The 24,588-nt window shown below is 36.7% G+C and overlaps 1 protein-coding gene across 7 annotated transcripts in view; it reads left to right on the top strand.

Annotated features, from left to right (window-relative positions):
• The window catches only part of trip12 (thyroid hormone receptor interactor 12), a 43,557-nt gene extending 19,408 nt beyond the window's left edge, over positions 1 to 24,149 (top strand). For 2 of the 7 annotated variants that reach the window (XM_088912939.1, XM_088912936.1), the window contains 37 exons: positions 432 to 568; positions 1,171 to 1,254; positions 1,434 to 1,529; positions 1,831 to 1,982; positions 2,211 to 2,246; positions 2,374 to 2,469; positions 2,910 to 3,002; positions 4,885 to 5,046; positions 5,349 to 5,417; positions 5,532 to 5,697; positions 5,859 to 5,976; positions 6,325 to 6,481; positions 7,498 to 7,570; positions 8,020 to 8,248; positions 8,814 to 8,932; positions 9,282 to 9,486; positions 9,658 to 9,758; positions 10,145 to 10,319; positions 10,999 to 11,140; positions 11,255 to 11,446; positions 12,245 to 12,396; positions 13,121 to 13,278; positions 13,367 to 13,440; positions 13,534 to 13,733; positions 14,011 to 14,138; positions 14,228 to 14,379; positions 14,516 to 14,658; positions 14,972 to 15,128; positions 15,289 to 15,387; positions 15,876 to 15,990; positions 17,821 to 17,975; positions 18,208 to 18,372; positions 18,703 to 18,867; positions 20,489 to 20,602; positions 22,245 to 22,339; positions 22,560 to 22,663; positions 22,772 to 24,149. In XM_088912939.1, the coding sequence (XP_088769065.1) occupies positions 432 to 568; positions 1,171 to 1,254; positions 1,434 to 1,529; positions 1,831 to 1,982; positions 2,211 to 2,246; positions 2,374 to 2,469; positions 2,910 to 3,002; positions 4,885 to 5,046; positions 5,349 to 5,417; positions 5,532 to 5,697; positions 5,859 to 5,976; positions 6,325 to 6,481; positions 7,498 to 7,570; positions 8,020 to 8,248; positions 8,814 to 8,932; positions 9,282 to 9,486; positions 9,658 to 9,758; positions 10,145 to 10,319; positions 10,999 to 11,140; positions 11,255 to 11,446; positions 12,245 to 12,396; positions 13,121 to 13,278; positions 13,367 to 13,440; positions 13,534 to 13,733; positions 14,011 to 14,138; positions 14,228 to 14,379; positions 14,516 to 14,658; positions 14,972 to 15,128; positions 15,289 to 15,387; positions 15,876 to 15,990; positions 17,821 to 17,975; positions 18,208 to 18,372; positions 18,703 to 18,867; positions 20,489 to 20,602; positions 22,245 to 22,339; positions 22,560 to 22,663; positions 22,772 to 22,968 (4,975 nt within the window). In that variant the 3' untranslated portion in view covers positions 22,969 to 24,149. Of the gene's footprint in view, positions 1 to 431; positions 569 to 1,170; positions 1,255 to 1,433; positions 1,530 to 1,830; positions 1,983 to 2,210; positions 2,247 to 2,373; positions 2,479 to 2,909; positions 3,003 to 4,884; positions 5,047 to 5,348; positions 5,418 to 5,531; positions 5,698 to 5,858; positions 5,977 to 6,324; positions 6,482 to 7,416; positions 7,571 to 8,019; positions 8,249 to 8,813; positions 8,933 to 9,281; positions 9,487 to 9,657; positions 9,759 to 10,144; positions 10,320 to 10,998; positions 11,141 to 11,254; positions 11,447 to 12,244; positions 12,397 to 13,120; positions 13,279 to 13,366; positions 13,441 to 13,533; positions 13,734 to 14,010; positions 14,139 to 14,227; positions 14,380 to 14,515; positions 14,659 to 14,971; positions 15,129 to 15,288; positions 15,388 to 15,875; positions 15,991 to 17,820; positions 17,976 to 18,207; positions 18,373 to 18,702; positions 18,868 to 20,488; positions 20,603 to 22,244; positions 22,340 to 22,559; positions 22,664 to 22,771 lie in introns of all 7 variants that reach the window. The other 5 variants (XM_088912938.1, XM_088912934.1, XM_088912937.1 and 2 more) reach the window with 3 other exon arrangements.
• The last annotated feature ends 439 nt before the right edge of the window (positions 24,150 to 24,588 follow it).

Below are 24,588 nucleotides of genomic sequence, written 5' to 3'. Positions count from 1 at the left end.
TTTTTTACTTGCTCTTTCAGCAAATCAAGCAAACAATAAAAAATGCCCTTGTTTGTATGGCTCTAGTTTCCTAAGTGAGATGTAGCTTGTGCTGCTAGCCATGCACATAGATCTGTTAAATTATTCTTTGACGCAAACATTTGTTAGAGGATGTGGTCGAACCCAGGAGATTGTTTTGTCTGCATTACATCTGCAGTTACCTTATTATGAAGTAAACTTTGTATTTAATAACATTTGCACTGTGTTTATTAAGCACCTTGAATCATACTGTACCATGAAGAGCAGAATAAGGTTATGCTTTACAGGTTACTGTTAAAGGATGCGCTTGTGTATGTAATGGGAGGAATTTTAATGGGGCAATCGGAAAAGATGTCGCAGTGTCCTCTTCCTTTGTTAAACTCTCTTGATGATCATTATGTGCCCTGTTTCAGTCGGCGAGGCTCTGGCCTGGGCAAACGCGGGGCAGCTGAAGCCCGCCGACAGGAGAAAATGGCAGATTCTGACAACAACCAGGATGGAGCCAATCCTTCAGCTGCACGCACAGATGAGGCACCTCAAGGAGCAGCAGGTAGTTTTAGTGCACGCCCTTTCTTTAAACGTTACGCCTGTTATGGCATCTGCGGAGTGGAATGGAGTATTGTCTTTTACCATGTAGTGTTATTTTTAGGTTTCATATGAACAAGTGGGTTTTCCTCTTATGCAGGCCTGACAGTTTTCAGGGGCTGAATACCCAGGTGATTTTAATTCAGCACATGTTTTCACTGGTTCTTTAATTGCGAGGTTATATGATTGAAATAAGCTGAAAACCAACGGTTTAAACATCTTATTGTCTTATGTATAATGACAGTCTTGGTTTGTGGAATCTAAAATACGAAGACTTGTTCTTGTCAGGGCTAGCAAGGTAAAAACCTTACTTAGACTGGATTCTTTAATTATGGTCCAGTCACTCTTCTTTATATTGTACTACAAGTCATCCCAGTTTTTGTAATTTGCTGAGATAGCTGTGGATGTGCTGTGTATTATGACTGATTTTAGCTTATGTCAGTCCAACAGAAATAGCTGAGACTCAGCCTGTGCTTCTGGAGACCCATAAATAAATCTCATTTGCTGTGGCTGGACAAGTGGCTTGTCACATTCTACAATCGCAAAACCTTTCTTCTTAACTTTCAGCTTCTAGCTCTGTGGCTGGGGCTGTGGGAATGACAACATCTGGAGAGAGCGAATCGGATGACTCAGAAATGGGCAGACTACAAGGTAGAAACAGTAACCTAATTTCTAGTTTATTAGCATATAACCTAGTGTTTTAATATTTTAAAACCATATAAATCAACCAAGGTATTTCCTAATTTTTGAAAGTGGATTTCTTCATGATTGTCAGTGGTGTCGATTTGTGCTACCTATATCTTCTTGAATTTAAGTAATATTTTCCCCAGCTCTCCTTGAGGCACGGGGTCTTCCTCCTCATCTGTTTGGTCCTCTGGGTCCTCGGATGTCCCAGCTATTCCACAGAACGATAGGAAGTGGGGCGAGTAAGTACTGTCTTCTTCTCTGAACTACTAAGACATTGATGATGAAAACCCACAATGATCAGGATGTGTACTGTCAGAACTGTTAACCTTATTGAGCTAGAAAAAATCTATCTGTTTTAATTATACAGTTGCCTTCCTATACTATCTGAACAGTTTTTACTTGAGCCCCATTTTAAACAATGAAACAGCATGCTGTTTGTAGTATAGAGGTAAGATAATGAGTTCTGCATCATGCTAGCATATGTCATTAGAGCTGCTAAGTTAAGTATGTCTAAATAGCAGGTAACTAACTGTCTTGCAGGTTCCAAGGCTCAGCAGCTCCTTCAGGGCTTGCAGGCTACAGGTGATGAGTCTCAGCAGCTTCAGGCAGTCATTGAGATGTGCCAGCTACTGGTGATGGGCAATGAGGAAACGTTAGGTGGATTTCCAGTGAAGAGTGTTGTACCAGCATTGGTAAGAAAATGTACCATTTTGGTAAATAATGCTATGCAGAGCAAACAAAAGAAGTACAAACTAAGAATCATAGTTGTAATAAGAAAATGTAAACTAGGGAGTTTGAAATGAAGCACATAGCACTTGATAGTAATAGTTTGAGGAAAGTATGTGTATTTAGTGCTGTTTTGCCTTTTGTTCTCTTTTTTAAAATGATTTACAATGTTTTACTTTGTTGTTTTTTCACAGATAACCTTGTTGCAAATGGAGCATAATTTTGACATTGTAAGTTTTCTTCCATAACATGTTTTGAATGTGTAGCTTTTAAATACATTTTAAGAGAAAGTTAAAAAAGCTTCAATATGTATCATGTAAAATAAAATTAAGAAATGCTGTACTTTGTTCTTTGCAGATGAACCATGCATCCAGAGCTTTGACTTACATGATGGAAGCGCTGCCCAGATCATCAGCTGTGGTGGTTGATGCTATTCCAGTCTTCCTGGAAAAGGTTAAAAAAGTAAAATTTGTGATTAATATGTTTGGCATTCAGCAAATTGAGCTGTATGAATATTGCTCTTGGGTCCAACTCCTACAATGTCTGGATCAGTCTGACCCTTGATCAGTTATAAGTGTTTTTCAGGTGGTGAAGTTCCATCTGATACTATGTTCTACACTTATTAATCTTTATTTCCTTGAATCATTTAAGCTTTAAGTAGTTTTTGTGGTAAGTCTTTTCCACTACCATTCCTGGTAACATTCTACACATACATTTGATTCAAAATCCTTTATTTTGAGCTGGCCTTAGCCATAATCCATAGTTTATTTTTCTTATTTTACAAAGTTACTGTTGAGGACTTGGGCAAAGAAGAAACTAGAACTCTGTGGGTCTCCACGACTAGATTTAGGTAATGCTTGTTTAACATACCAGTGTTTGTTGTCTCTCCTCAGCTCCAAGTCATACAGTTTATTGATGTAGCTGAGCAGGCCCTAACAGCTCTGGAAATGTTGTCACGTAGACATAGCAAGGCCATTCTGCAAGCTGTAAGTATATTTAAATAATTGTTTCCAAGCTGGACAATCTGTACTGTTCTTCACACAAAATATGATGTGCTAAAGTATTTCACTATGTATGTGTAGAGCCCTGCGGCATCAAAAGAAGAATTTTCCAGTTTCCACACAGAAATTAGTGCACCAGTGGTCCAAATGTGATGGGCTTTGCAAATTGCATAGTGCCAAGCTTCCAGATATAGTTGTTTGGGAGGTCATCTTTTGTTCAGAGGTGTTCAGAATTTGTTAGTAATCAGGACTGCCATAACATCACTTTAAATGTAAACTTTTAAAATTTAAATTTGGTAGCAAAACAATGTTTTCATCTTGAGGAGCGATGTCTTAAAGAAAGCAGTACATAAAAATGGTTTAAAGTGGACTGGACCAAAGTTTTCAATCCTCATAGCACAGAAGTGCATAATAAACTTTAAATAGGTGACCGCAAACCTTCAGAGGCAATCCGCAGAAAGGCTAGTTTAGGTGTTTAAATCATCCTCCTGCCAGAGTAGAGTTCAGTGTATACTATAAAAGGTATAAAGTGGAGCTTTGAGCAGAGATTTGGGATTTGTGCTAGTTCCTGCCTTTAAAGAAATGTCAGACTCTGGTCTCTCTCTCTAGTCCTCAATTAAGAAGTAACTTGATTTTTAGTGTTGTATATTGTCTAGTCATAGTAAGCTTTCTCATGAACTATATCAAATAAATGTATCAATAACTATAAAAGAAGAGAAGACAAGTGAACACTAAAAGCAGATGTATTTAGTAGTTATTCTGGAAATAACTATTGATAATGCTTTAGACCAGGGGTGGGGAACCTTTTTTCTGCCAAGGGCCATTTGGATATTTATAACATCATTCGCGGGCCATACAAAATTATCAATTTAAAAATTAGCCTGCTATATTTGGTCAAACATTTAATTAACTCACCCCTAATGTGATGGCTGGAACTGCTTCTCTTTGGTGAGGTGTGTGATGTTAGCTGGTATTGATGATGTTGCTACTCGCAACTGCTTTTCCAGGTTTGCGTCGGTCAGTCTGGAGTGCAGTCGATCAAACAGCCACTTGCTATCATTGAGTTCCCTGACAGGTTTTCCCTTCACCTCCATGAACTGCTTGACTTCATCCCGCAGTTCGTAAAACACAGTGTGTTAACACTTTCGCAACGTGCACACTCCCAGCCTGCCTGTCCTCTGAGTCACCGCAATACAGGCAGACGGGCCACGGGCAGCCAACGAGAAGCATGCGTGTCTGTTCCGTCATGTTATCACGATATCACGATAAAAATTTTCATATTAGTCGATATCGATAACTATCACGATAAATGTCAAATCATTATTTCTTTCAAGTTTAAAGACAGATTTTTTCTCCTGAGTGAAAGTTGAAGAAACCAGACAGTTAATTGGTAAATTAAACAACTCTTTATTTTAAGAACACAACACTTGCCAAACAGCAGAAACATTAAACAAATCCGTTAGCTGCCCGGTCTGCAACGCGCACTCGCACAGTATTTAGTGCGCATGCGCAAACATGCAAACAGAAACATATATATCGAACTTTTGTTAAAATTATATCGAGGAAAATTATATCGCGATAATTATCGTTATCGAATTATCACCCATCCATACGCCTGCAGTTGCCTTGGCAGAGCCAGACCAAATGATTTCGCGGGCCTTATACAGCCCGCGGGCCGGACGTTCCCCACCCCTGCTTTAGACTGACTGTAGTAACTTTAAAATATAACTTCATCTTAATTATTATAAATCTGTTAAAACCAAAAAATATAAGATGCTATGATGAACCTTATCTTTCTTAATCTTAAGTCTGTTTGTATTAATAAAGCATGTTCATGTACATTATCTTCCTTTTTTCTTTATTGTAGGGGGGGTTGGCAGACTGTTTGCTTTACCTTGAGTTCTTCAGCATTAATGCACAAAGAAATGCTCTGGCTATTGCTGCCAATTGCTGTCAGAGTATCACTCCTGATGAGTTTCACTTTGTTTCGGATTCACTGCCCTTACTAACACAAAGGCTAACCCATCAGGTAGGAAAAACCTTGGGGCCTATTGCACGATTTAGCGTGCTTTTGATCCACTGTACAAGTCAAGGACATATATGAATATTCATATCTAATATCTTCATGGTCAGCATTGTAAGTTTCTGAGCACTACAGTAATAGGAAAGATAGATTTACTCAGATTAGCTTTAGCTCTTTTTTAGCTTTTTTCTGGTGTGTGGATTGCTTATTATCAGTTTTTCAAACTAGTCTTCATGATGACCTTAATTACATTAAAAGATGCAGAGCAGGAAGTTTCTTTACCTTATGTGAATAACTTTGTTTTACAGGATAAAAAATCAGTTGAAAGTACTTGTCTCTGTTTTGCCCGGCTTGTAGACAACTTTCAGCACGAAGAGGTAAGTCGCATTTGTATTGGTTTTTGAAATTCTGATTAAGATGTTAACTGTTAGTGTATGCCACCTTCAGTGAATTAAATTTTGTGCCTGAGATTATAATTTCTCATTTAACAGAACCTGCTGCAACAGGTAGCATCTAAGGATCTGCTGACTAATATCCAGCAGCTCTTGGTTGTGACTCCTCCTATCTTGAGCTCAGGAATGTTCATTATGGTGGTACGGATGTTCTCCTTGATGTGTTCCAATTGCCCCAGCCTGGCTGTGCAGCTCATGAAACAGAGTAAGTGCTTTTGTGAGTGACTGAATGGTAACATTGGACTATTGTGCCATCACTGTTAAATGTCATTACTTTCTGCTCTTTAGAGGTATTACTTATATGCTGTTCTTAGTTTATAATAAACATTACAATGCAAGAATATAAATGTGTTGATTTACTTCCAGATATAGCAGAAACTCTGCGTTTTCTCCTCTGTGGTGCTTCAAATGGCAGTTGTCAGGAGCAGATTGACCTGGTTCCGAGGAGTCCCCAGGAACTTTACGAGCTGACGTCTCTTATTTGGTAAATTACCCAGTAGAGAAAAAAATTAAAGTGCGGCATATTTTAAAATCTGTAATGTAATCTTCAAGTCACATATAGACTGAGAATAACAGTTTAGCTGCTTATACATTTCACATTTTAGCACACAATGAGAATTAAACCTATGCATAGAGAATGTAATAATTGATATTTTATATATTTATTGTGCATCATCAGATTTTAATACACTATTGGTTAAATGTGACTGTGCTGGCAGAGCAATCTGTAAGAGTAACATTATTACTTTAAAAGAAATGTGAATAATATAAAATATAAGTTCTATGTATTAGGACTTGTGCAGCCAGTACTAACTTCAGTCTCTTATTTCAGTGAGCTCATGCCATGCCTTCCCAGAGAGGGCATCTTTGCAGTAGACACAATGCTGAAAAAAGGAAACACTCAAAACACAGATGGTGCTATCTGGCAGTGGAGAGATGACAGAGGCTTGTGGCATCCTTATAACAGAATTGACAGTCGGATAATAGAGGTACATTTTATACTGAATAAACAAAAGGCTGGTTTGCATTTATTGTGTATGCAGTTGATTTTAGAATACTTATCTTAGAGGTCTGTACTAGCTTAGATGAGGATTAGTTGGTTAGAGAAAATATTATTAAAGAAATCGGGACACTTCACGAATCTAGGCAAACATACTTGTTTTTGTGTTTGTAATTGATATATGTTTACCGAATCTCGATTGCAAGCCATCCCTTTAACACTTTTCATCATGTGTAAGGCAGGATTTGCTGGTTATTCTTTAAATTCATAGGCACAGGCTTAATTTAGCAAACCATCTCTTCTGGTCTCGTTGTATGACTTTCAGGTACTTAGCAGTATTGAGATGGCAAATGCAATTCCTTAAACACAAGATGAAGGTTCTGTTTTAGAACACTTATCTTTGTACATATATTAGGTATGGTCTTAATAGATTTTTATTTCTAAATTGTTTTTGAGTTGACACACATACCCTACTGTTTATACATTGCTTTAAAGGCATTCACTGTTCCAGGATGTATGTTATAGTACTTATAATACTGGAGTTTCAGCAAAGTCTGAGTATCAAAACCTCTTAAGCACAAAATGGAGCCCCAGGTTCTGCATTGCCATATTCTTTAGATCAGCAATGGTTTTTAATTACAAGTAATGCAAAAGTAAAATAATATTAAAATGAAAAAAATTAATGACATGGAATCAGGGTTTTTATTATTTTTCCGATTGGAAAAATGTTTTGTGATGTAGTATACAGGTATGCATACTAACATATTTAAAGGGTTCATATTGAGTTAGAGTTGCTATGAAAGACATTTATTTGAGTAAATCTTCTGTGATTCTAAAGAGTTCTTACTAAAGTTTCCCAGCTAGATTCTCGGTGCTTGTATTTCATAGATGAATTGACCCTTTCTCTTATCTTTCTGCTCGCAGACAGCTCATCAGAATGGTGAAGACGAAATTAGCTTGTCCACACTCGGACGTGTTTATACTATTGATTTTAATTCTATGCAGCAGATCAATGAGGATACAGGAACGGCGCGAGCCATTCAGAGAAAACCTAACCCTTTAGCCAACCCCAACACTAGTAAGTTTCAACAAATGTAATACTGTTATACTGATCAGTACCTAATAAATAAATTAAGTAAGCATGTCATTTATCAGCTGTTCATATGGTCTTATTGCTGGCAAGGTTAGTAAAGCGGTGATGGTTTAATCCCAGCAGAGGTGCAATGCTGAAAATAATTTTCATATTTAAGTTTTAAAGCTTTTTCTTTCCATAATATGCTGTGGATATACACCAAATATGCTTGTATTGTCTGGTTTGTAATAGAGCACAAACTCTTTTTATCTTTATTGAAAGTATTCTTGGGATTTGACATCTCCAGGTTTTAGTATTATACATTACATTCTCATAAATATTACATGCCATATTTAATCAGGTAGTGGAAATCTTCTTTTCATGCTGGATTTTCGGATGGTGACACCACCTTTAAGGGAATAATGTTTTAATTTTTGGTTTTTTTTTCTCCCAAGGTGGACATTTGGAAGTGAAGAAGGAAGATGCTAGGGCACAGCTGATGAAAGAAGACCCCGAACTGGCAAAATGCTTTATAAAGACTTTGTTTGGTGTCCTTTATGAAGTGTACAGCTCCTCAGCTGGGCCTGCGGTCAGACACAAGTGCCTTAGAGCAATTCTTAGGATTATTTATTTTGCAGATGCAGAACTCCTAAAAGATGTGCTAAAAAACCATGCTGTATCTAGGTGCGTATCTAATGTTATAATTTGAGCAACAAACTTCAAAAGGTTTAGAATAAGTATTATTGTTTAGTTCATTAGAAATCATTTCACCACATTACACCATATTATGAAGTTTATTAAGATTCATTTACTTCCATCTGCACATAAATTGGTACAAATTGTAATTTGCAAAGTAAATACATTGCCATCTTCTTAGCATTACTGCAGATATCAATGAAAAAAACAAAACAAATTAGAACCTCTTCGTTGCTGTAATTGTAACACCACAATCTTAACATTTTAACACCAGAATTGTATCAATATGCATCATAAGCTTGAAGAATCATTTATAATTTTCACTTCATATAGATCATTGTTTCTCAGCAAGCAACTTCAAAGATGTTAAATCCATTTGAAAATGAACTATAGTGAAGTGAAGAACCACTGTATATCTCTTCTCAAATGTCAGAGGTGAAACTTGCATGTGTCAAAAAGTGAATAACATATATAAATAGGAATGAGGACATGGCCATGCTTAGCCATTTGTCACTGTGTATACATATGAACTTTTTTTTCTTCTATATTTCAGTCACATTGCTTCCATGCTGTCAAGTCAAGATCTGAAGATAGTAGTTGGAGCCCTTCAAATGGCAGAAATTTTAATGCAAAAGTTGCCTGATATTTTCAGTGTTTACTTTAGAAGAGAAGGTAATACAAAAAAATACAGATGTATCTAACAAATCTGTTTGAAGTATGGTCTTCCAAGTATTGCACACGTTTGTCTGTATTTAGTGTGGGACAGAATTCAAATTTTAATTAAGATGTGATGCTAGCTCAAATTCTAGTTGAGGTATTTTTCCCTGCTTCAGTAGACCTGTGTACAGCACGAATTCTAGGAAGCTGATATTAATTGTAACAACTTCTGAATTTTAACCTTTTAGTTTATTTATTAATTTACAGCAGTAGGTTTAATTGGCTGAAACACTGCATGTTAAATCATAGTAAGAAATGTGGCTTTTTCTTCTGACCTCGATTGTGTTTTTTTTTTGTTTACAAGGTGTAATGCACCAAGTAAAGAATCTGGCAGAGTCCGAGACTTTCCTCACTAGTCCTCCGAAGGCTTGTACGAGTGGTTCTGGAAGTCTTTGTACGACGACAATTAGCACAGCAGCGACTACTGCTGCCACCAATGTGGCTCCTGACCTGGGCTCTCCGAGCTTTCAGCACAGCATGGATGATTCTCTGGACCTGAGTCCGCAGGGGTGAGCAATCTATAGAAATACTGAAAAATATGTCAGAAGATTTTGTTCTAATAATACACTGAAAGTTGTTAAACTAGTGTTTGGCATTTGGTTTTACATAAGGGCATTGTGCTTTGTATTAAACATTTTATTAACAAGGGTCCTGAAATGAAATTCCCTTTTTTGTTGTAGCCGATTAAGTGATGTTTTGAAGAGAAAACGTCTACCAAAGCGAGGGCCAAGAAGGCCCAAGTATTCACCACCAAGGGATGATGACAAAGTTGACAATCAAGGTAAATATATCTATTAACAAGGGGTAATTAAATGTAAGACTTTTAAATATTTATCTAACTTTATCTAAGTTTATCTGACTATTCAAGAAAAGGCTTTGAAACCAAAAAAAGAATTTTACTAAACTAAGTTTTAATTCTTCAGTAGCTTTAACATGTGTACGTTGTACATTTACATTTTAAAGCTAATGTCATGTACTTTTTTGTGCTGTCTTGTAACTATTTTAAATTGTCCCAGAGTTTTTTTTAACGTTTCCTTGACATACTGTTAATTTGGCATAATTAACTGGTGTACAGTCCTGACAACATCTAGACAGCTTTTTTAACTGATATAGTATTTCTTCTGAATTAAAAAAAATCCCATTTTATCATTATTATTGTCTTTACAGCTAAAAGTCCTACTACTACACAGTCCCCCAAATCGTCTTTCTTGGCAAGCTTAAACCCAAAAACATGGGGTAAATTAAGTACTCAAACTAACAGCACCAACTCTGAGCCGGCACGCACAGCTGGTGTCAGTGGGCTTGCTCGGGCTCCTCCTAAGGACTCCATTTCTAATAACAGGTACAAGAATGGGTGACATTCAAAAGTATTTTTATGCAGTCAGCTCTCCCCCAAATATTTTCCTTGCATTGAGATTTGCGTAAAGAAGTTTTATTTGCAAAAGACTTATTGTAACAGTGCAGTATGTACTGTAGTCTGCTTATTTTGATTCTGTGGTACACCTGAATTTTTTAAATACTTGATTTATACTGCAAAATAAGTGGAGGTGACTTTTTAAATTAGTTGTTAGACTCAAATGTAAAAAGGGATGACATTCTAGTTTAAAATGTCATGGATTATAATGGCTGCTATAAACACAAGTTAAAAATTATAAGCCTGTTTGAAAATTTATGCAATAACATTTATAAAGCAGGTGTATCTGACTCAGATAGGTGAAAGCATGGCTTTTCATTGCTTTTTACTCCCAAGCAAGCTGTGCTTTTAATTTTATGATAATGAACCTACAAATTAGAAGCACTAGTCAGGTAGAAGTGACTGTAGAGAGAAGAGTCACTTCAGTAATTTTCAGAATTGAGGAAGTCTGCTATATATGAAGATGTCATGAGTGTAGAGCAAATTCTGCATTGTAGGAAGGCGCTTTTGAAGTTGGTGCTATAATATGAGGAAATAATAGATTATAAATTTAATATTATTTTACTTTCATCTCTGTTTTAACATAAAACCCCTTGCTGTTATCCAGGGATAAGATCAAGGCTTGGATAAAGGAACAGGCCAGTAAATTTGTCGAGCGCTATTTCAACTCTGAGAATGTGGATGCAAGCAATCCTGCATTGAATGTACTACAGAGGCTTTGCACTGCTACTGAACAGCTCAACCTGCAGGTATATTTTTCTAGTCTCATACATGTATAAATATATCCTTAAAATGTGCTGCTGGGATTTACTTTTAATTTTCTGTGTCCTGACATGAACTAAACAAGATCATTATTATCCTAGGTGGATGGTGGGATCGAGTGCCTTGTAGAAATCCGGAGTATAGTCTCAGAGTCTGATGTGTCCTCCTTTGAAATCCAGCACAGTGGATTTGTCAAACAGCTGCTGCTTTACTTAACCTCTAACAATGACAAAGATGCTGTCAGTCGAGATGTTCGGTTAAAGAGATTTCTACATGTTTTTTTTGGCTGTCCGGTAAGTCAGTACAGTGTTTACAAGTTCATTCCAATACCAATAAATCTGAATATATTTGAAAAGGCTTAAGGATTGCATCCAGGTATGGTTGGCAGGTCTTTAATGCTAGAAATAATTTTAAATGTTTTTTATGCATAAGAAGAGCCCTTCCAATTGTTTAAAATTGCAGCTTTATTTTTCCCCTTGTAGGTGATTTGATTTGTTGAGAATGCTAGTTCAATTAAAAAAAACTTCAGAATCTTTTAAACCAGATTTACATGAGTGCTCTACTGAATTTGTATTGAGTTGTTGAGAAGAGCTTGACCTTGTAATGTGTATGCAAAGCATAGTAACTCTCGTACAAGTGAAAACATTTAAGGGTGTTGTGTTCATAGGTTCATGGTAATTAACTTTGCCTGGTTTTGGTAAAGTTTGCAAGGCTATGCTGTAGCTTACATTGTTCAGTTTCTTACTGGACCAGGCAGTTGTCCATGGCTTTTCAAGAGGTCTTCTTTGATATACTTATTCAAATCTATTTTTCCCCACTTGATATTTTGTCTTCCTCTTTGACCTAAGCAATCAGCATGCTTTTTCTGTCAGTTGTCTTCCTTTCAGAGGAGGGCAGTTGTACTTGGAGAATGAATACTATTGAGGATGAAGCTACTTCCTACAACAGCTGAGTCCAGACAATGTTAATGTTTCAAAATATATAAAACATTCAAGATTTTTTAAAATAGTTTTAACATAGCTGCAGCCAACCCTGCAGCTAAATAGCAAACCGTTATGTTAGAAATAAGCTTAAGATAAACATGTTTTCAGGTTCCTGGCACAGAGTCTCCCGGACGAACAGATCCCACAGAAAATGGACCTCTTTTGGCTCTTGTGCACAAAATGAACAATTGTTTAAGTCAAATGGAACAGTTTCCAGTTAAAGTCCATGACTTCCCCAGTGGCAATGGAACTGGGAGCAGGTATGTATTCATAATACCAGCAAGTAAATATGCTATAAATGCATTTGTAGTAATATATATACACATTAAGTTCCTCTGTTTGCTGATTTACTTATAAAGTGGATACTTCTAAATATCTGTGTTAATATTTCTATATAATACATACTAATTGATTAAATAGTTATTTATTGTCTTATTTTGGGTAGGTTTTAGTATAATAGTCTGTGTTACAGCTACTACTTGATGGTTGTACTGGTCCGATAGAGGTAAAGTCTCTCTTTTCAAGCTCACCCTCATTTCTGTAGTGTTAAATGAACTAGAGAGCATGCAACTCCACCCCTGGATGGGACGATGGTCCATCACAGGGATGACCCCCCCCCCCCATACAGCAAGGCTGATCCCTACTTGTACTGCTGGTTGGACTTGACTTGAGTAACTAGGATAAAAAAAAAACCTCGCTCAGGAGTACAGCAGTATCTGCACAGGCGTCTTAAACCCCTGAGTCCAAAGGCTTACCCCGTGTGCTGTGCCACTCCTCACTGGTCCAAACATTAGAAGCAAAAGACTTGTGATTAACAGGCGAGTCGAAAATGTGATGCAAACCTCTATGTGCTTTCTTACTATTAAAATTTTATTTTGCATATGATCTCCACATGCGTTTTTAAAGCCCTCTGAAGTTTTACTGTAGTTTTAACCCTTTAAACACGAGTTAATTTAATTTCTTTAATGTTTTTTTTTTAAACAGAGGATCTCAGGCTCTGAAGTTCTTTAACACCCATCAGCTGAAATGTCAGCTGCAGAGACATCCAGACTGTACCAATGTGAAGCAGTGGAAGGGAGGTCCAGTGAAGATTGATCCGTTGGCTTTGGTACAAGCTATTGAAAGATACCTTGTTGTTAGAGGTTTGAGCTATTTTGATCTCTTCAAAAGTTCAGATTTTATTTTATTGTTTGTGTCATGGTGTCTTTAAAAAAACTGTTATCTGTTAAGGCTACGGACGAATTCGAGAGGAAGATGAAGACAGTGATGATGATGGTTCAGATGATGAAATTGATGAGTCACTGGTATGTTACACAGTTCTTTACTTTCCTCTGAGGGGTCAAAATGTCTCGCTTGTTACAATGTGGTGCCTGTTTTTTTTTCTCTCGCTTTTACAGGCTGCACAGTTTCTGAATTCTGGAAATGTGAGGCACAGACTCCAGTTTTACATTGGAGACCACTTACTGCCATACAACATGACTGTATACCAGGCTGTCAGACAGTTCAGTATACAGGCTGAAGAGGAGCGGGAGTCCACAGATGATGAGAGCAACCCCTTAGGAAGAGCAGGAATTTGGACAAAGACTCACACAATATGGTATTTTTCTGGGACTTGTATTAAAATATTGAGGTTCATGTAAAAATGAAAAACGCAAGATGTGTGGAAGTGATGCATAATGGCATCCATACGTCCACATATGGTCCATATATACATCCACATGGTAGCATCCTTAGACTGATTAATTCCTTGTAAATTCTCATGTTACTAGCATCTTGATTATTTCTGTGCATGAACCTCATATGTAATGTAGACAGCAGGATCTAAATCAGGTGGATTTGTAAAGACTGTGACATATGAATTGTTTCTCTGTCAGGTATAAACCTGTGAGAGAAGATGAAGATGGCAATAAGGACGTAGTTGGTGGAAAGAGAGGCCGTGCACAAACTGCCCCAACAAAAACTTCCCCTCGCAATGCAAAAAAACACGATGAACTGTGGCATGGTAAGAGCTGCTGTACTGAATGAGTCACTTCTGGTTTACCTCCTCTTTCAATGCTTGAACATAAGATGGTCTGTCTTTTTGTTTTCCAGATGGTGTTTGTCCTTCAGTTACAAACCCGTTAGAAGTTTACCTCATTTACGAACCTCCTGAATCCATAACTTTTGATGACCCTTCACTTGATGTGATCCTCCTGTTAAGAGTTCTCCATTCAATAAGCAGATACTGGTTTTACCTGTATGATGTGAGTAACAATTGTTTGGTGTAAAGTTCTATAAATGTTATGGATAAAAAGAAAAAAATGATCCCAGGTCTATTGTACTCAGAAAGCTAGTTTATATGCAGTGCTGATTCAGTTGTGGTCTGTGCTTTATTTGCAGAATGCTGTATGCAAAGAGATTATTCCCACCAGTGAGTTTATCAACAGCAAGCTCACAGCAAAAGCAAATCGGCAGCTTCAGGATCCCTTGGTTATAATGACAGGGAATATACCCTCTTGGCTGACAGAGCTTGGAAAAACCTGGTATGCATGAAAAGCTGTCTCAAACACTGCGTTGTGAAATTGTTGATATAATCATAATGGTCATAATTCAGTTTTTGTTCTTTTATTGTGCTATTTTTGAGTTTAGGACCTCATTAAGATATTTCTTCTTAGTTTTTGGTCTTTGTGTAGTGTAGTATGAACAAATATATTACTGAAATTACACAGCAAAATTACATTATTGCTAAATTATCCCATCAGATGGACAGTATTAATTTTCTGCCAGTGAGTGATTGTGATGACTGTATCAAAAGTGCTTCCTTAATGGGTTCTAATGATTTTGTTTTTCTTTCAGCCCTTTCTTCTTCCCATTTGACACCAGGCAAATGCTATTCTACGTGACAGCTTTTGATAGGGACCGAGCCATGCAGAGATTATTGGACACAAATCCAGAAATTAATCAGTCTGATTCCCAAGACAGCAGAGTCGCACCAAGACTGGATAGAAAAAAGGTTAGATGTTTATTTGGGCAAAAACACCCAAAAACTTGCTATTGATTGCAATTGATAGGTGTGCTTTTAGTTACTTTGCATGTGACCTTGTTCCAGTGGGTTAAATCCTGTTTTATTAAAATTTTAAACCTGTTTTCTGATGTTTTTTTTTGTCCCACAGCGCACTATAAACCGTGAGGAATTACTGAAACAAGCTGAATCAGTAATGCAGGATCTTGGCAGCTCCAGAGCGATGCTGGAAATTCAGTATGAAAATGAAGTATGTTTATGTGGATTTGTGTGTTTTCATACAAAGGACTTATATGTATTGAACCATAAACTAGTTATCTAGTTTAAAATAGAGGTGTATTCCAAAAACATTCAGGTTTTTTACATTGCTTACCAAGACTGCCACCCTTTAACACCCAATAAAGGTTTTCTGAAAAATCTAGCAGTGTACCACCTATTCATACAGCCATTGAAGCACAGTACCTACATACATTTTTTCCTCTTTAGTCTTTCTAGAATAGCTGAAATGAGCATCCCAGGTCACTATACTTAAGGCACCATAGAAGCTGTTCTGAAAATGTCATATGGTAATACCTTAGGCAAAGGGAGGTGTGTAAATAACTATATATTTTTACAGCCCTGATAATTAATTTTTTAGTACTGTACTTGTGACCTATCTTTCAAATTATCAGTGAGATCCATGTGGATGCTTTTGTCCAAATCAGCAGAGGTGCTAACAAAATTGGTTTGGTTTTCTAGGTTGGAACTGGCCTGGGCCCAACATTAGAGTTTTATGCACTTGTATCTCAGGAACTGCAAAGAGCTGATCTTGGTTTGTGGAGAGGAGAAGAAGTCACCTTATCAAACCCAAAAGGTATGCTACTTCAGTATTACTGGCCTCACAATACATTCTTTAATACATCAGTGATATCAGTAATGCATCCATAAAGATGTAGTGTTATCTAGAGCAGTGGTTCTCAAACTGTGGTACGCGTACCGGCAGTGGTACGTGGAGTGCCGCCAGGTGGTACGCCAAAAGACCCTGGAACCGTGTCGTGTGCGCTGAAAAATCGGGACGGGTTTTCATATTTTGTATTTTGTATTTTAAACGTGTCGAATACGCAGCCTACGTACTGCGATACAGTGCGCGCTAATACTTCAGTGGACACAAGAGATACTCTGTAATTCTATACCACTCTATAGGAATGCGTGCTACGGATGCAAGTGACCAATTGTATTTTAAAAAAGCTACTGTATCTCCAGCAAATAGGGAGGAAGGAGGAATGTGCGTGATTTTGGAACAATGCCAAGTTGTAAACAGGAATGCATAGAAATACATGCTACGAACGCTGGTAATCTTGTGAGCACAGGAAAGCGTGATAGATAACAGAAAAATATTTAAGAACTGTTCTAAGTTAATTTGAGAAAAATACACCGAGCGTCTCTGTGTTTCGCTCCCATGTGCATGAAATAAAAACTTTAAATAAATACGGAAATAAAAACGGAAACGCGGAAAAATGCAAGCTTGCGGATTGCTTAAGCAGGTAAGCCACACTATTTTTGAAGAACCGTATTTACCGTTGGCAAAAGAGCTGACACGTATTATGTGTGGAGAAAAAGCTGCTAAACAGCTCGACCTGCTGCTCCCCTCCCCCTGAAAGACACAGTCACTCATAGAATTATTGAAATGAAGGATTATATCAAAAGTACACTGATAGAGCACGTTAAGATGAGCGGATGTTTTTCACTGCAATTAGATGAGTCTGTAGTCGATTTGGCCAATTTGCTCGTTTACGTTAGATACGAGTTTGAGGGTACGTCCCGTGAGGACTTTCTGTTCTGTAAGCCGCTACCAACAGGAACTACAGGAGAGCACATATTTCAGCTTCTAAATAAATTTATCGAAGAGAATGGCATCGACTGGATAAAATGTGTCGGAGTTTGTACAGACGGTGCTAGAGCAATGACAAGCCGACATAACGGTGTAGTTGCACGAATTAGAGAGGTTGCTCCAGAAATTAATGGACGCATCGCAAAATCCACCGCAAGACCTTTGCCGTCAAGAAAATGCCTGACGATTTAAAATCTGTTAGACTCTGTTGTGAATTGTATCAAGGCTCAAAAAATTAATTCACATCTGCTTTGCTCGACTAAACAGTCTCACCCCTCTCACTGAAATGGTGCTTTTTTATTAGTTGTTGTTACTGTTTTTTTTCTGTAAAACACTTTGAGAAGCCACCTTTAAAGGCGCTATATGAAATAAAGTTTATTATTATAATATTTATTATATGTATGTGTGAGTGTGTGTGCACGCGCGCTCATGTTGGTCATTGAGAATTTCTGGGGTTCCTATGAGATGACTTGTAGGTGGTACTTGGATGCTTTGGTTGGATTAGGGGTGGTACTTGGTCCAAAAAGTTTGAGAACCACTGATCTAGAGCATCTAGAAGACATTCCTTGTGAATATATAACCTCTGTCTACAGGGTGATATATAGAAAAGCTCTTTCACAAGCTTTCTTTTTGATAATTTTGGACTTCAAGTTTTGCTGTGAAATATTGTATCCTTTTTTCTGAATACTAATAATCTTATACTCAAAAAGTTTGACATGCCTAAGTAAAATTGTCATGAGTTACTTTATATAGACTTGTCAGTGGCTGAATTAAGTTGATCCACACTTACCCATATATATCTGTGCCCAACAGGAAACCAAGAGGGGACCAAGTATATCTTTAGCTCTCGAGGTCTGTTTGCTGTTCCTTTTGGAAGGACGACCAAACCAGCACACATAGCCAAGGTCAAGATGAAATTCCGGTTTCTGGGAAAACTGATGGCAAAAGCCATAATGGACTTCAGATTGGTAAATTAACATTTCATAAAATTCTGTATCAAATATCCAATAGTCTTTATGTCATTGCAGTATGTGCACACTATCTGATATGTGCTTCAGAGTTTTTTTGTGTTAGGTATTTTTCTTGGAATTTATTTTTGTAAGATTTGTTAGATTAAGTGCCACAGTGTCTATATGCTGCCTGTTGTGTTCAGATTGCTTTGAAAGTAGTTTATGGTGCAACTTACGTTTTCTCTTTAAGTTGGACCTTCCTCTGGGACTGCCTTTTTACAAGTGGATGCTGCGTCATGAATCCTCTATTACCTCCCATGACCTCGTAAACATTGATCCTGGCGTAGCTAAATCGATCCATCACCTTGAGGATATCATCAGACAGAAAAAGAAACTGGAGCAGGATAGGTCACATGTAAGGGCACCTTTCCCAGTTGGAATTGACATGACATGTTTTTTGTGTTATATGGCTTTTATAAGGCATGGAATTTGTGTGGTTGTTTGGAAAAGCACGGTAGTTTTTCCACATTCCATTTTCTCTTGACACTTCTCCATTGAAACACCAGGTGGCATCCTTTCGTTACTGTTGCTGCAAATCTACCATTCCTTTCCTTTTAGAAGTGGAATCCATATATTAAATCCATGAATAATTTGGAGTTCCTAATTTAAACATCCTTTTATTTCATTTTGTAAAGCTTGTTTAGTTTGATTAGCATTCAGACATTTCTAACTACCTCTTGTGTAGACGAGGGAGACCCTGCAGCAAGCGCTGGAAAGCCTGACGATGAATGGCTGCTCAGTGGAAGACCTGGGACTTGATTTCACTCTGCCTGGTTTTCCCAACGTTGAGTTAAAGAAAGGAGGCAAGGATATTCCAGTCAACATCCACAATCTGGAGGAATATCTGAGAGTAAGTATCCGGAAATACTGACATTGGTGACAGCATTATAACCCTTTTTTGTGCAATTAGAGAAAACTGTTTCACCCAAGTAATAGTGCTTTACAGTAGTGATGACTAGGTCCCGAATCTACCACGGACATTAAAAATTGGAAGTTCACATTTTTGATGTTGAGATACACGAGAATGTGCAAAAGTATTATTGCCAGCAGCTGTTGCCCTGTTGCCTTTAATTCTGATATGAGTTTCCCCCTAGTTTGTGTAACCAGCACTTGAAGAGTTTCATTACAGAAAAGTGAAGTGTGCTTTACATTAGGTAGCATACTGTCTAGCAGTTTGCTTTCAGTTATGAGATTTTTAAACCTTGATAACTTACTGGACAGAAACACCTTGATTCTGATTCCTTATATATATATAAAAGATACAAAAAAGATATGGGAGGTTATTGTGCTGTGTAGGAGTTCAGAGATTCTAAATGGAGATTCTGGCTTTCAGTGAAGGATTGCTTTCCTCACCTGCTACAAATTAGTCATTGCCTTGCAGTTAGTGTGATCTGGAAAGAACTTAAACTCTTACTGAAATAACAGAAGTGTATTTCAACAAATACATGGAATTACTTTAAGATGCATATATTTTACATACTACTACACAATCATTTCCATAACTTTGCCAGCAACAGAAGCCAAATTTATAGTTTTGTTTTGGTTTTATCCCCTTTTGAATTTTACAAGTTGTTGCCATATTTCCCCTTCTCCAAAATGTTGATACTGCTTCCATTAATATTTTTGAAAGTTGGGCCCTGTTACACACTATTGAGGTCTGTCTGTCTTCTGAGGTTTTTCTTAATTTTGTAATTAAACCATCAAGTCAATATCTTCCCAGACTTGGACTTCATTATTTTAGGGATGAATTAATCATCCTTTTGTTGTTTTTTCTTAAAGATTGGTCAGTCGTCATGAAATTTCACGTAATCTCAATGCATAACCTTTCCTACATGTAAACTGTTTATACTTATGTCTGTATAAGTCACATCTCGTTTGATATCTTTAGAATTTTTGTTTTTCAATTTATGTAGATTTTGAACTGTGGGTTATTTTTTATATGTACTCTCATGTCACCACTACTCCTATCTAGCCTGCCAGTTGGAGAAGTGTAACAATTTTGTATTTCTTACTTGTGCTACCATATAAGTTTAATGGGCTTGACTATGGAAAGTCCATCATCATTAGTACATATGAGTATTTGCTTTATATTTTCATTTTGGTTACTACAAGTTAAACATGTTCAGAGATTGGATCAAGAATGTGTTTTCTTCTTGAATCTCCAGAGTTTAAATATTCTGATTAATGTGATTATAATACTTGGTTCCATTATAATGATAAAACTGTATAATTATAATTATAATTGGTGGCAATGTTAAAAAAAGAACCTAGCAAGAACCTAAACCATCAGAAACTGCAAAATACTTAAGAGGAGTAGCAATCATAGAATAATTATTTTACCTTAGAACAGTAATTTATTTTCTGCATTTTGAACGCCAGCGTGAAAATTAAGTCCCACTTCAAGAAAATGAAGTTGATTTTTATCAATACTTGTCAGAGGCATAATTTTAATGTCTATTCTTTTTCCTTAGTTGGTGGTTTACTGGACATTGAATGAAGGAGTTTCCAGACAGTTTGAGTCATTCAGGGAAGGATTTGAGTCGGTCTTCCCTCTGCATCACCTGCAGTATTTTTATCCTGAAGAGGTAAACTGAAAACCTAATTTATGTTTTCTTTAAGTCTGAGAAATGGCCAGTTCCCAGTTAAGTGACTTAGGAAGCATTGTTTTATTGCTAAATCATTTTGGATTTAAATTGTTTTGTCCCTATAAAGCAGAGGGTTTGTTCCTATTGGATTAGTCCGTTAACACAATTGTTTTTTCAGACAAGTAGGGTTTTTCTTAATTGTTTTTTACAATTACTCAGAAAATTTGCTTCCTTAAAGGTATATTTACCCATTAAGCAGCTCAGAGTCTGGACAGCAGACACTAGGATATCCAGGAAATGAGTTTGTACCTCCTGGTATTAAGAGGAAAGTACAGGCATTTCTGTTTTAATGCAGTATTTTTTTCCCATGAAAACACCACATTCTAGAAAATTGTTATAAAAACCATTGGTTCAATGGGAATTAAGGGGTTAGGAGGTAGAGTTTGGATTCACAATAATGAAGGTATTTGTTTTATAGTAATTTGTCATATTATTAGTTTGAATGTATTCTATTATTTTTTGTTTTCGATATATTTTAAACAAACTGTAAAAAATAGATAATATGCATCATTACTTACATCAGTAAGCATTGAGAAATTCTGCAGTCGAGAAGAGTGAGAACTTTTGTGAGAAACTTTTAACAGTACGCACTACCGTAATTTTTTAACTTACCACGAAGAACATAGAATGCATTTGTAAATACAAATTGTTTATCATTCATCACGAGAAGATATGATTACACAGAAAAATGAAAAAATAATTATGGTAATAAACTTCATTATATGTAACACCTTTAAAAGTGGAAGAAATGTTCCCTGATAATCTATCACGTTATAGCCAATTCACATTATAGAAACATGCATTCTAGCAGAAATGGCTGTATTCTATTCGTATTAAATGCAGTATATGAATGCTTTGAATTGTACAGAAGACTTAATCGGCAGGACTGTGAGATTGGCCTTCTCTCAATTGCATTCTTTCCTAAACTGGTTCACAACTGTTGTGAACAACAAAACCTTTAAGAAACTAAAGCTTCTTAAATTTGAGTTCATCATTGAACTTTAAATGCTATTCAGTCAACATCTGCAAAGTTAATGGAAAAAACATAAGTTCACTCTAAAACACATTTAAACAAATATTTTAAATAAAACATTTGATCAATCAATCAGATTTGGTACTGTTAACATAGACCTGATCTGTCCAGTAGCTTACTTTATGGAAGGTAAGCTACTGGATAGACTGCTTTGGGATATGTAGTCGCCCTCGACAATACACTAGTCCAATGCTGGGCAGGAGCCCATACACTAAGGCACACATATAGCAGCCAATTTAGAGACTCCAGTTAACCTACACAGCATTTCTTTTACTGTGGGAGAAAACCAAAACACCCAGTGGAAACTCATGCATATTCCACAAAGATGGAGGCACGGGCTAGAGTGGAACACAAAAGCCCAAGTGAGGCAGCAAAGGTAACCATGAGACCTCCTTGCTGTCTGCAGACATTTACACATTTCAGAAAAATATGCTCAATAGTCAGTTAAAACATTTTCTCATTGGTTCTTTAAAAAGTATTTTTTCTGAATAAAGCATTTTGTTCAAAATGAAAATATCAACGCATTTTATTTCTTCATTTCAATTACAGCTGGATCAGTTGCTTTGTGGTAGCAAATCTGAGACTTGGGATGTAAAAACTTTAATGGAGTGCTGTAGACCAGATCATGGATATACACATGACAGGTAGGAGATTTTATCAGTAAAATATCTGTTAAGCTCTTCAAGATACTTGATGTTTTTACATAGTTTGTATGCATTGTTGAAATCACTGCTATAAAATGCTTTGTAGATTGACTGCTTTTCTGAAATTAGATGTTTTAAGAAGTCCATAAAGAGCATGTGTCGCACATACTATAATGCTGCTCTCCTGAGAATTATGTAATGTCTCTTTCTCTGCCACCAGTCGTGCTGTGAAGTTCCTGTTTGAAGTCCTCAGTAGTTTTGATGCAGAACAGCAAAGACTGTTTCTGCAGTTTGTTACCGGTAGCCCAAGACTGCCAGTGGGAGGTAAGCTTTGTTTTGGCATAGAAGAAACTTTTGCTTAATTACACTTGATTTCACTTTCAATTTGTTTTGCTTTAAATGCATTTGAACTTTTTTTTCCCCCGTTTGAAGGCTTCAGGAGCTTGAATCCTCCGCTGACGATTGTGCGCAAGACGTTTGAATCTACAGAGAATCCGGACGATTTTCTGCCCTCTGTAATGACCTGTGTCAACTATCTCAAGCTACCTGACTACTCCAGTATTGAGATAATGCGTGAAAAACTGTTGATAGCTGCCAGAGAAGGGCAGCAGTCATTCCATCTCTCTTGATCTCTTGATCACATTTAAATGCCTTTTACAGCAAAAGAGAAATCATTTTTTTAAAATCACCTACATCGAGGCAATGTGTACAGCCTTCTTGTTGTAGAAAGCAGCTTGCAAACATTAAAGAATTGATATATATATTTGCTGCCCCTTCTCTCCCACAAACTGAAAGACATTACACGTCCCACAGAATTCACGAAGACTAATACCTTTAGTTGAAAAATAATGTTAAAAATGGGTGACATTTTAAACTTGCATTGCCTTGTGATATTTAAAAAGGGATTTTTTTTTCAGAATGGTGGAACAATAAATGTCACTGTGCATACTGGGGTGTGTGTTTCCATATAGCATCTAGATTTATTTTTGCTCCAAAGATTACTTTGTACAGACAAATTTACAAAGTTGCTCATACTTCACATTTGATAGATCAAGCTCCATGTATTCTCATTTCTCCCTGATTAGTTTGTCCATTTTGCATTCTGTTTGTATAATATGCCACCAGTTTGTGTGTTGTATTTTGGTTCTGCTTTTTTGTGTGTTTCTAAATCTTGTGAAGAGAAAGTTACAGTGTGCTGAATGCGGGTAGAAATCATTTTGTAGGGGTTTCCCCAGCAAATGGTGTTAATAGCCTACATTTGCAAAGCGTTTCACCTCCGTTATGAACTCAAAACAGTGCTTTGATTAGGTAGTGTTTTCGCTTAATAGTTTTTTAGTGTAGGTACATTCTGCTGAATCCCTGAAAGACACACTAGTTGCTGTGTACTTGATTATTTCTGGCAAGAAATAAACTTGGCTCAATAAATGCTGAGAGAGCTCCAATCATATTTTGTAGCTGGGCAAATTGAGCTGGTGTATCGTTTTTATCATTTAATGGCCAGATAGCATTTCAAGTTAATTTACAGAATAAAGTTTAAATGCAGATTCACACCCAGTTTGTGGTGAGATACCTGCTTTATTTTCTTTTTTAAATTTTCTATTTTTTTCTTGCTGTAGTTTTTTTTTTATTTTCAGCACTGCTGGCTTGGAACAAACAGCTGAGCACACCAGCAGTGTGTGGACTTGGATAAGGCAAGTGTAAGCCATCCTTTGTCCAGCTTTTCATGTGCTGGTTTCTAAGATCTGCAATAATTTACTGCATCAGGTTCATGTTTTTACCTGAACATAAATAAAGTTAACTGTTTGACTCACATCTTTGTTCATATTTTTCCCTATTTTATTTTGCTTATGGTCATAGTAACTAAAACACTGTGGAATTCATACTTAACCTAATCCTTGTAAATTACAAGAAACCTCAAAACCTCAGGTGGTAAAGCTGAGCAAGTAAAATAGCATGACTTCCAGGAAAAAAAAAAGACGTTAAAAGTTTCAAGGTAGAAATGGTTGCTTTTCATAAAATATGAACATTTGGTGCATAAGCCTAAGATTTTATATTTGCAGTGAGAGGAATCCATGTAACCTTAACTGACATGCAGAGTCATATACCATTTCATAAAATGAGTGTTTTGTTCTCTTTGCCACCCTTATTTTTCCTTCACATAATGTTTCAACTTTTTTTGTCATTGCATTTAAATTAAATCAAGTCATTGCTCAGATTTGTTTTTCTCAACTTGCATTGATTGCAAGCAT

Source organism: Atractosteus spatula, chromosome 4, assembly GCF_055471065.1.
Source record: "Atractosteus spatula isolate fAtrSpa1 chromosome 4, fAtrSpa1.hap1, whole genome shotgun sequence".
In the NCBI taxonomy this organism is placed as follows: Eukaryota; Metazoa; Chordata; class Actinopteri; order Semionotiformes; family Lepisosteidae; genus Atractosteus; species Atractosteus spatula.
Note: the sequence above shows the minus strand (reverse complement) of the source record. Positions and strands in the feature narration are given on the sequence as shown.